This window comes from Enhydra lutris, unplaced genomic scaffold (assembly GCF_002288905.1).
Source record: "Enhydra lutris kenyoni isolate GAN:26980312 unplaced genomic scaffold, ASM228890v2 scaffoldscaffold9, whole genome shotgun sequence".
Lineage (NCBI taxonomy): Eukaryota > Metazoa > Chordata > Mammalia > Carnivora > Mustelidae > Enhydra > Enhydra lutris.
Window position 1 is genome coordinate 34,155,535 of NW_019154093.1, and position 12,545 is coordinate 34,168,079.

At 37.5% G+C, this 12,545-nt stretch overlaps 1 protein-coding gene across 2 annotated transcripts in view; it reads left to right on the plus strand.

Moving 5' to 3' along the window:
* Positions 1-12,545, plus strand: part of LOC111143034 (phosphodiesterase 4B) — a 571,923-nt gene that overhangs the window by 177,940 nt on the left and 381,438 nt on the right. Inside the window, exon 1 of one of the 2 annotated variants that reach the window (XM_022496459.1) lies at positions 5,826-6,061. The exons of the other annotated variant lie outside the window; for it this stretch is intronic. Coding sequence (XP_022352167.1) covers positions 5,826-6,061 — 236 coding nt within the window. Of the gene's footprint in view, positions 1-5,825; positions 6,062-12,545 lie in introns of those variants that run through there. 2 annotated transcript variants of the gene reach the window in all.

Genomic DNA, 12,545 nt, shown 5'->3' on the forward strand with positions numbered 1-12,545 from the left:
TGTTCCTAATATCCTATTCATTTGAAATCACCCTTTTAAGAAATTTGCTGACAGGTTAGTATTATCTTTGGGAACTGGAATATCTTCTTGAAATGCAGATTTAAAAACACCTACCCTGGGAACAGTTTCTCTCCTTGCATTTAGGCATCTGACTCATCTTTGCTAATATATCTTGTTGTTAACAATGACCTAGGAAACAAAGAGAGGAGCTTCCTTAGTATTTTTGCCTATGCAGTCTGCCTTCAGAGGATGTGCTTTGAGAGAGAAGCACCTAATTACTCTGCCAAAACCAGAAAGCACCATGAGGAGAGGGCCTAGCCAGTCTGTCCTATCTGTATACCACCTAATGAAGGGAGATCGTGATACATGCGCATTCTGCTTTAGCCCTGCAGTAGGAATGTGAATGATAATAATAGTAATAATAGTAATTTTTATTTATTTACTTATTTTTAAGAATGAGGAAATGCTAGTTAAAATGGAAAACATAGCCAAACCGCTAGGATTTAAGAAGCTTATTTTGGAAACATTTGTAAGCTCAAGTACAAGAAGTTAGGATATTGGCTGGACTGGCTGTCAAGACAGTGAGAACAATCTGTGGCTGATGGGAAGGCATGATTTGGGGCACTGTATTCATTTTCTATTCCTGTTTTCAATCAACAAATATTAATCAATCAGAGCAATGTCAGGCTGTGGAGATAAAGACATGAGTGAAATAGTTTATGTCTTTGGAGAGCTCGTAGGTTACTCTAGGAGACAAACAAAAATACGTAGTATGATATCCTCAGAAACATTCTGCAGATAAATCCGGTTCTTTGAGTTTAGCCTTAATGGATGAGATGGTATTCTTGGCAAAGAAAGTAGAGAAGTAACATGTTTAGGCAGTGAAACTACATAAAATAATGTGCAGAATTGTGGAAGGGTTATGGGTTAATGCCACTATAGCTCTTACTCTCCTTTGAGAGAGGTCATGTATCCCATTTTGGCCAACCTACCCCCCCCCAATCATATTCTGTACTGAGGAGATCATTCATTTATTCATCCAAAAAATATTTATTTGAATATCTACTGTGTGGTCAATACTGTCCTGGGTATTGGGATTATACTGGTGAACAAAACAAAGTTCTTGCTCTCAAGCAATATAGCTTCCCTCCCTGGGATTCAGGGGACTTTGGAGATGGTATGAGTTAAAACTGATCCTTCTGGAGCACTAATTTTGTAATAGTGAGTAATTAAGTAGTGTCATATGAATGAAAGTGAAACATCCATATTATTTTATAAAGATAACATGCTAGATGACTTCAGAGCCAAGGACATATAGTACTTGAGAAAATACACTTTTGGTGACATGACCAGACCACCCTGGGAGCATGCATTCCTTCTTTTGTCCCATTAGGTTCCTTTGTTACAAAAACTGTGGTGTAGGGTCAACTCCTTAAAAAGTATACAATTTTGTATCTTGATGATCTCATCTGAAAATGACCAAATAATGGGCATTCATTCTACAAATATTTATTGAGTATCGACTCTGTGCCAGACTCGGTTCCATATTCTAGAAACGAACAAGACTCAGCCCAGCCCTCAAGGACCCTCGGAGGTTGATACTATCAGGAAGTCCAACAAAGATTTCAATACCACTTGTCAGATAGTTTATAATGAGTATAAACGGAAATAACTTGTTGAAATGCTTACAATAAAGTTGAACACGCAATGGATATGTAATCAATATAAGCTACTCTTTTGTAATCCTTAATTCTAAAAAGAGTGGTCAGTTAAGGTTCTGCTCCAAGATGGCTAGACAACTATTTCCATTCAGTTGAATGTTATCTTTTCTGAAGTCATGTTAGAATAACTCCAGCTCTATTTCTTCAAATAAAGAAATTTCTGAAATAGAGAAATTGGGAGAAGTTGCCATCTGTGGTGAGTGGGGCATTCTGTTAAAAGAAGCTACCAGTGTTTCCTGGTGTTCTGTATTCACTTCTTACCTTGTCTGACTGAAAGAAGAGCTTGTCTGTATTTAATTGAGTAGAGCCTAATGGCTGTGCTCAGATGGTATGTTATTTTAGAAAAAGAGCACGGGTTAGTGACATAAAGATATAATCCACACTGGTTTAACTCGGTTAATATTGATAGTCTTAAATCTATTCCTCTTCAGAAAGAAGCTTCTGAGTAAATTCTGTCTTCTCAAATATCCAGTTTTGTATTTTTAGTAAATGTGAGCCATGCTATTTCATGTTCAACACTGTTATGCATAATATTGCGTAGAATCTGTGGTTTTATGCCTTTAAAATACTTCAGTTTTATAATGGCAGTTAGTTAAAAATTGGTCAGTCAGTTCAGAGAAAATTTATTCCAGGTAAACTTATAGAGTCTGAAAGATAATGAATATGGAAAGAGTGTAATTGTTTTCATTTAAAATAATTTGATTACAAAACCATAAGCCTTAAAATACATTTAAATAATGTTCTAATACTTGCACTCTAAGTTTATCATTTTGTTTGGTTGTAATTAATTTACTTTCCTTTTCAGTTTAATGAAAAGTCAGAATGTTTTTAAGTTTTCTCTCATATTAATAAATAATACATTATTGATTGTTTTTGGCCATATAACTCTATTCACATCCTTTAATGATATTTTGTTATGATAAATTCTTGATCCTTATTGCTTTCACAGGATGTGGATACAAGGAATTTCATTATTTAAAATTGAGACACAGCTATAATTGGAATTCTCAAGTAATTCCCAAGGGCAACTATCTGCGCACTAATAAATTGACTCAGAATTACTCATCTCTCCTTTTGAGGTGCCAAGGACTAAGCATGGAGTGTAGATAGGAAGGTTTTTATTTTGGCTCCTTCCTAGGCTCTCAGAAGGGCACGTAAACTCTGTTTGCTTTCTTTTGGGCTTTTTCTCCAGTTCTCCTGGCTCTCTCTCTCAGAACAGTGTATTCTTTGCTGAAATATAACAGGGTATTATCTGCCTTTACTTTGCTTTTGTGTACTTTTTCTTAGATACCATCTCCTGTTTCCTACTTTCTAGATTCCTTTTTGACTTCAGTGTTTAACACGGTATTGAGTTTCTCTTTGGCATTTTGTCTCTGGAAACAAACTTTAATGCATTTACCTGTGGACATACATTTCCTTTCTTCAGAGGTAACTAATTCAGGCTTTAAAATAGTCTGATTATCTTTTAAGTTTTGCATCTCAATTAACTGTCTTTGGTATTCCTTAATGTTATCAAAACTAGGTAGAGTTAACAAGATTTTATTTTTGAGAATTTTATTTCTTAGGATGTCTCTCAAAATTTCTTTAACTGGGACATTGGTTTGTGGGCATAGTGGGCAAATGAAAAAAGTAATGTGAAATGTCACATAATGTCACATAAATTGCCCATAAGAATCGGGAAGTAATTACAGTTACATCATTATGCTGCTTCAGGTAAGTGAATGCTCTGGCAGTATTTCCTTATCTGAACCCTGGTTTATGTATGGCTAAATCTAGGTTATGAAATTTGCCATCATTTGGGAGAAAAACAATCCCTGAAATGCTTCCTATATTTTGGCAGCCTTAAAAAGTGAATCTGAGAAAGACCTTGGTAACTTCAAATTGGCTTTTTTTTTTTTTTTTAAGTAAATGAGTCACTCTGAATATTGGTAAGATCATATATTCTCATGTCTCAGTTTTAAATCACATGATTGTCAGAGGAAAGTCCTAGCTTTGTTTTCATCATGCAGTAAATAATAGGTACCAGCAATATGTCCTCCCATGATATTACTAACAATCCATTCTCAAGTAGGGCAGTTAAAATATATTCAAATATATATGGAAGATGTGCCAGGGCCTAGCTGGACAAACTGACTTTTTTGGCTTCTCAGTTTCATATAATGGAAGAGTCCTCTCTTGGGAATCAGAAAGCCTGGACTTTATCTTCTTTATCTTTAACTCTAGCTCTAACATCAACTACAAATATGACATGGGACACATTACTAAAGTTCTCTAGGACTGTCTGTCTTTGAAATGAGGAGCTGAACAAGGTGAATCCTGGGATTTATTACAACTATGAAATTCCCTGAGTTTACTTCTGTTCATGAAATATTCCAAGTGTATGATTGCAGTATTGGTATCTTTCCAAGATAGTACCTGTACACTAGTTTATATCCTTTCTGTTAGCATTGACCAACTTCCCCGAAAGGCTGGTGTGGGGTTTCTCTTTTTCCAGGTCATCGTCTGCTCTTATTTGGTCCTTCAGATATTCAGCCAGAGTACATGACATATGGGAATGACTTTTATAAAGGTGGAAGTCCTCACATCTTAGAAGAAAATTAATGTCTCCCTATTCCCTGAAGTCTTCCTGTGAATCATTCCTTAACTGCCTCTCTCGTGGACTAGCCTGAATTCTGCTTTGTCAAATTTTTGTGAGATCAGGCTGGCCCTGGTGGCAATCATTGCTGGTGCAGACTTTCTACAACATCTGTGCACTTTGAGCAGCACCATATTCCTTTCCCTTCCACGTACCTTTTGTAGTATAGGAGCTGCATTCCAGTCTATTTCTAAATGAAATTTCAGGTTATAATGATTTGCTTTGGAACTTGAGGCATTATGTCTCATTTGCAAGCCCTTGTGAACAAAGTACACACACACACTCACAGACGTAAACTGTCTTGCACACCTACCCGAGTACGTGCGCACGCATGTGCCTTTGTACGTGCGCGCATGCGCACACTTACACACATGTGTGCGCACAGCGCTTGCCTTTGGACTCTGCACTTTCCCGGGCAGTATTTTTCCTCGGCAGCGTTTTTCTCGGTTGTTACCTCCATTTCTGTTCTGCGGAGCTTTGGGTTTCGGAAGTGACTTTGCATCTAACTAACAGAGTGGCTGCTGTGGGCAACCCTTGAACAATGAGCTTAAACAGAAGAATGAGGGTAATGTTTATTGGAATAAAGATTAGCCTTTAAATTCCTCAGGGGAATGAACCGAATCCAGTGTTTTCCTGTTAGCTGACTTTTTTTTTTTTTAATAAATATTGATGCTGTTTTGGATCTTCTGGAGAGGGGAGGAAAAAAAAACTTCAGCCAATCAGCTTTTTCATTCAGAAAATGGAATATGGGGGGTTGTTTTAGCTAGGCTTTTTGATAGTCCCTGATTTAATGTTTTCACTGTGAAGAGCACAGTAGCTTTACAAATCTTGTGAAAATCTGAGCAATGAAGAGTGTTGTTATAGGGGAACCAGAGTGCAATTATTTAAATAATCCTAGGCCAATAAGCATTTGGTAGGTGGAGTCACTGTTGTGTGCATTACAGGGCAAGATAATTCTGAATGAAGACTTTAAAACATCACACATGCTGGAAGGGCTCTAGTTCTGCTTTTTGTGTGAACAAAACAGGTGACGGGGTGCCTAGGTTTTGCTGACTATCCATTAGTGAATGCAGCTTGCTTGATAAGATTTTAAAAAATACATGCAAAGGATTTATCAGAAGCCCTTATGAATATTTCATGAGTTGGTATATTCAGCTGAATGAATTCAGTGAGTGTCAGTGTGTAGCTTGCAGACGAACCTCTTCCACAAGGAGGCTACTGACATAGGAAGCACTTTGGCGCATTTTCAGAGGCAAAGCCAGGCTGATAAAGCTCCTTGTGACAGCCTGACTTGCCATTCTTCGAGTATGCTGCTCTTGCTCTAAGCAGCTCACGCACGGGAGCCGCGGCTTCTGAAATTAAACTGGAAAACAGTTTGCAGACTCATCAGCCTCCTAACCTGCAGCTGTGTCTCTGCTATGTTTGAGGTTTTTGTTTTGGGTGGTGAAAGCCAGCGCTCCATATAAGACATGACAGCCAAAGAGTCTTCAAAAGAACTTACTGCTTCTGAATCTGAGGTTTACATCAAGACTTTCAAGGAGCAAATGCACTTAGAACTCGAGCTTCCGAGACTACCGGGCAACAGACCTACATCTCCTAAAATTTCTCCACGCAGTTCACCGAGGAACTCACCATGCTTTTTCAGAAAGTTGCTGGTGAATAAAAGCATCCGGCAACGTCGGCGCTTCACTGTGGCTCATACATGGTAAGACGGGACTTGGAGGTGTCTGCAGTGCTTTTCATTAGTGGCTGTAGTTCAGAAATGTAGAAAACAGAGCATTTGAATTTCGTTCCTAATGCATACCATGAGTGTGAAATGAATGGAGAATGAGTCGCTGGAGAAGACACAGTGTACTGTGTATTCAGTTATCATTGTGCTGCCAAGCTGTTTCCAGATAAAATAAGCCTTTAACTGTGGGGAGTCTTTAAGATTACTGCTTATAAAAAATACCTAGCTGATTCCAGGTAAATTAAATACCGAAGGAGTTGTAAACATTCAGGTTTTTGTTTAATCTTTGTTGAGGTGAGAGCTGACTTTTTGCGGGGGTGGGGGGGGTTGTTTGGTGGCTGTTGTTGACATTTTTCAGTAGTGTATTTTTGGTAGGAGAATTAATATTTTAAGCTTAGTTCTAGTTTATTTATTAAGATAATGTTTAAAGTCAAACTTCATTGTTGCATTGCCATGTTTGTAGTGTAGAGACTAGTGGGTTTTTGATCTATTGACTTTACTTAGGGAAAGGGAGAACAAAGTTCCCACTTCTGAAATGGCATGGTTAGTTAGTCTGATTTGGTTTCAAATTGCTATTTTCTTTAAGAGCCTATTGTAAGAAAAAAAAAAACAAACTTCAGATTTATTGGCAATAATAAATAAATTCCCCCATTTACTTAGGAATAGCAAGTAAATACATTCAAGAACTTTCTATAAAAATTGCACTGAATCTGCCACCTTTAACATGTATGTTACATACAAGGGGGGAGCTTCCTTAAATCAGTATGATAATGAAGTGTAAGAAAAAGCCCACTAGAAAGTAAATAAACTTTCATCATCAGTGCTAGGGCATTTCAGATTTCTCTGAAGGATATATTTTCTTTCAGATAAAGGTACCCTTCAAAACTGGGTATCTGTATAGTTTTTATTTAATAAGGACCATTGCAATAAAGGGAGCAGGTAGGTACTTCTGACAGACAGTTCTTTTTTTTTTTTTTTCTGACAGACAATTCTAACAGTGATTTTTATCACTGCATGTTAGGTGCCAGCATTATAAACCGAGATGTCTGGGTTTGCAGATTAATATTTACTTGCATTCTGCTTTCCACTCTTCCGAAATGTTTGTCTCATACACTGCACAGTGCTTTGGCAAATTCAACTTACTCCTAGTAATATATAGCTTGCCTTTGATGGGTACCACGTGTTTAGCTTAAAGCATATTTTACCTAGCTAAAAATGATGCAGTTATTTTTGTTTTCTGAAAATGGACTACTGCTCATACAATTGCTTCATTGGAGAATTTTTTTGGTCATCTTTTTAATGAATTAAATCTTAATTATAGTTTCATACATAGAATGCACATGATTAGTTTTTTAAAGCCTACCAATGGCAGCATAGGTATATAGAGATTTATATATAAGTATGTACTGAAGAACTCCTTTCTCTTGTGGTTTACTCTACCCCTAATGTGAGTATTTTCATATAGTTTGCTAAGTAGTATAACTGAATGGGAGAAGGGATGTGGGTATAATTCATTCTCATAAAAAGAACAAAGATGGAAAATGTACAATTAACTAACAGACTTACATGTTTTACTGCTTGTATTAATATCAACCATTATTTTGACCAGAAGGACATTTAATTTTAGTAAGCTAATTTTCAGATAATGGTAAATCTTCCTAAAATTTTGGTAATATTTTCCTTATTATAGAGTTTCTGAATATAATAATGTAACCTTTCTTTTACTGAGAATAGATTTTTGATGTGCTAGGAACATGAGCTATAAATACTGGATTTTTTTCTTTTCAAAAGAACCCAAATTTTAAAGTGATGAAAGAGCCAGTTACACTCATGCATTACATAAATTTTCTTGCAGCAAGTTACAAAAAGAACAATTAAATGACATCTAAGTTAATTTATGCTATTGGAGTGATCCTCTAGCCGAGTTAAAACAAAAATTTCTGCAAAATGTCAGAACTGCCCCCCCCTTTTAAAACACATGACTTGGTTATAATGTACCATAATATAGGTTTAAAGAATCCATTAGTCATCAAACTAATAAAATTAGTTATGGCCATGATTCATTTTCACTTTTTTCCCCCTTTCAACTCACATACTCCCCTTCTCATCATTCTTAGTAAAGCTATATCAGTTTGTTTCCAAGTCCTGATTAAGTTCATAGTCACATTTATTTCTGTTGTTTTATTTCGCTATATGTTTAGTATTTTTCAAATTTATTTTTGTGAAACATTTCATGAAGATTTCTTTTTAGAAAATATACACATATCTTAGTACTTGAATGACTTTTTTCTTATCTAAAACATTGTTTTTTTTAGCATCATATGTAATAGTTACATGAGTAAATAAGAGTGTAAGTACGTTATTTTTGCCTCTTTGTCATGATGAAATGTAACCATCCTTTCACGATCAATGATTGGTATTTTCCAAACCATGCATTTAAGTTAGAAATTCCAAGATATGCACTTAGAAGTCTCTAAAAACATGTTATTACTTTACAGTAGACAGTAGGCTTCTTTTAAGAAGACTGGATTGTTTTGATTCCAGCATTGAAATTAAAGTAATTTTCATGATGAAACTAAGCAAGCAGAAGATGCAGTTTATGTCCAAACCCACTGAACAATTTTTTTTTATCTTTAGTTATTTGTAGATTTCATATTTTGGTCAGAAGAACATGTAGTTCTGGTTTTGAAAACCCAAGTTATGAAGTGTGGGCTAATGGCAGAAGATTGAAGAAGCACTTGTGAAATATTGACTCTGGGATTATTTTTAAAATATCTGAAAACAGAAGTAGATATCCAGTGGGTTGTCACTAATCAGACTATTTAAACAATCCTGAATCTGGAAGGAATTTGGGTGATTATCTCATTGCTTCCTTTTGCCCTTGGGCAGACCATAATTACTCCATCTTTGACATATGAAAATCTGCTCTATTTATTATGACTCTGGAGAAAATAGTTCTATAATCTCTTCTGGTACACAGTCTCACTACTTCATAGTCCAGGTATTAGAAAATTCTTCTGGATGGTCATCCGTCTGTATATAACAATATTTATAATCTGATTTTTGGTCCTCAGTAAAATACTAAGAAAACGCTTATACGAACCTGCATGAGGGGCACCTGGGTGGCTCAGTTGGTTAAGTGCCTGCCTTTGGCTCAAGTCATGATCCCAGTGTCCTGGGATCGAGCCCCGTCTGCTCAGCGGGGAGGCTGCTTCTCCCTCTCCCTCTGCCTGCTGCTCCCCCTGCTTGTGCTCTCCCTCTCTCTCCATGTCAAATAAATAAATAAAATCTTTAAGAAAAAAAAAGGACCTGCATGAATCCAAAGATCAGGGTTAACTGGTCCCATAAGAACTATTTTTTTTATACCCTCAACATACAGAATTGAGCATTGCTGTGAGCAAGAAGAAATTTTGATTCTACCTATATGCTTTCCAACACTTACTGTATTTAAATTAGTTGCTAGAATGCTCTTGTATATTATCTCATTTAAGATTCATTTGGAGTATAAGAGTACTCTAAATTCATGTTCTTTGCAAGATTAGATGTTGTAGATATTTAAAAAATATTCTCAATTGCTTTAGCTTCTTCCATGTACATCTACTTTGTTACCCATTAATTTGACTCTGAATCACCATCCCAAATTTCCAAATTCTCCTTGCAGTTTTGAACCCCAGTAGTAGATGCCACACTCATTGTTAGATGATATAAAAAAAAATATCGAGGGGCGCCTGGGTGGCTCAGTGGGTTAAAGCCACTGCCTTTGGCTCAGGTCATGATCCCAGGGTCCTGAGATTGAGCCCTGCATAGGGCTCTCTGCTCAGTGGGGAGCCTGCTTCCCCCTCTCTCTCTGCCTGCCTCTCTGCCTACTTGTGATCTCTGTCTGTCAAATAAATAAATAAAATCTTTAAAAATATATATTGATAAAAAACACATCTTACATTGCAAAGTGTCAGTGAAATGTTAGGGAGTGGGAAAATTAAGTCCTTAGGTCAACATATTATTTTTCCCTAACCCCAAAGGGTGACAGCTTCTGAGGCATTATCTTATTCTGCCTGACTCCTGTGGCCTGCTTTCTCCTGACTGGCACTTGCCTCAGTGTCCAGCTTCTTCAACCTTCTATCCTTTGCTGATGTTCTCACTATAGTCAGTGGTTCTCCTCCACCATCAACTGATGCTGTGAAGAAAGTTATTGATGATGGCCTTCACTACTTTCTGGGCTCCCCACACACCTCCCCCAGCACTCCCCTCTTGAAGAGTAAATGTATTGGTGAGTGCCGCATTCTGTCCATCTATCCGTGCTTGCCCATGGGAATGTCCCTGTCCAAGGAGCAATATTCCTTGGCTTGCAGTTAGTATTAGTTTTTTCCCTTTCCCCCCATTGAGTTCTACCTGTATCTTGGGACTCTTCCCTCATTTTAACAAAGGTTCATGAAATGTGTACTCTTGTGCCTAATAATCGAATGCAAATGTATTAAAAGACGTCATTCATACTGTAAGGAGCTCTTGCCTGACAAGTCAATACTAGAATGACTAGGGGAAGAGTAAAAACAAACCAGTGAATAATGCCTGACTTTTGCCAAGTTTTAGGCACAATTTAGGGAATAAACATATGCAGTTGAGGCCGAGTTTCTTAGCTAAACCTGCTAAATCTGTGCCTTGTATTCTTCTTCAGTTTCCTCGCAATATTTCCAAGCAACATTGGAAAATTTTTGAGAAATATGTGTGTCCTTACATATTTACTGATTGAATAGTTGATTGAACAAAACATTTGTTGGAAGACTACTGTGCTCCAGGCCCTACTCTGGGTTTAGGAGATACAAAATGAGAAAGACATATACTTGCCTTCAAAGAACTTCAAAGGACTCATATACTGCCTGGCAAGCAAACTTATTAATAATTAATCAATGTTGTGCAAATAATGCTTTTGAAGAGTGATGCCCCAGTGTATCATGAGAGCACAGAAGAATTAAAGACCACTAGAAAGTGAGTCAATGTGTTAGGAAAGATTTAGAGAAGAGGTGATGTTTTTGTGGGGTCTTGAAAAATGAGTAGGAGTTTTCTGGGAGAAGAGTGGGCAGGAAGGCCATTTTTTTTGGTCAGAGAAATAATAACAAGGAAATTCCATTAATCCATAACAATAATAAGAGCTCATGTTTATTTAGCACTTGCCGTGTATGTGACATTATTCTAAGTATATTTATTTAGGCCCATGAAAAGCCCATGAGTTATGAGTATACAGTGTGAGTACTTCCATTTTATAGGAAAAGAAGTGATGCACAGGGAGGACCCAGGGTTACACAGCAAATAAGGGGCTGAGCTGGGATTTGGCTCAGAACATGGGGGAGAGTGAGCAAAGTTCGCTGGAGTCACCAGCATGAGGTACAAGGTGGCAAAGATAGGAAGTGCCTGTAGATTGGAGCGATACTTTAGAGATTTCACTGTTAGGAACAGGACGTGGGGCTTTATTCCATCATCAGTGGGAAACCACTGCAAGGTCGTGAGAAGGGGATGGCCATAAGTAGCTTTTACTTTGGTAAGAGACTTGGCAGGCTTGGTGGAGAATGGATTGGTGGATGAGGAGATTAGAAGGCAAGGGGAAAAAGAATGTGCATTTGAGAGTAATGGCTTCTAATTAGTGTGTATATCCCATAACATTGAAAACTGTGCTGATGACATTCTTTGTGACTTAACAAATTACTGTTTATGGAAAACGGGAGGCAAGTATGTAAATTTGGTATCCCCTTACATTTATCATCTACATCATGATGCCATGCATGGTGCTAGCTGATGCACAGGGTCCCCAAATGCATCAGACAATCAGCAGAGGTGCTTGGGAGGATGGTGCGTCTGGGAAAACCCTATTGCTCGGTCCTAATTTGCTGGAGGTGCTCATGTTGTGTTTCGTGTCTGTCCTGGAGAGTTGTATATGTGTTTACAGAAATTATCTTCATTTATGGACTGAACTGAATGCCAGTAGAAATCTATGCCTCCTAGCCTGGTCTATTGCTTTAATCAGAGCAAGCATTTTCTCAGTAATGCAAGTCTATAAATGGTGTTTTCCTTGTCTTTTAGTGTCTGCAAGTCTTCAATATATTGAATTTTTTAAATACTTACTGTAAAAGGGGCTTTGTAGAGTAATGATGACAACTCCCAAGACACATGCTGGAAGGTGATCTGGGAAGCATGCCCGCTGACCAGCTGCTAGAGTTTATCCCCCCTCATGAAATCCCATTTGCTTTCCTTTCTCATTCTTCCCTCTTCTGTGGTCTCCCAGTTTTTCTCCTTGAATGTTTATAGATGCCCTCTTCTCTAACATCACTGTAAAGACACCAGCAATATTATGCTTGAGGCATTTAAATGACTCTCAGGAAAGAATCCCAAATGCTTACCAGGGTTTACCAGGCCCAGCATTATCCAGCTTCAGGCCACCTGTGACCGCATCTGCTACTTTCCTGCTAAA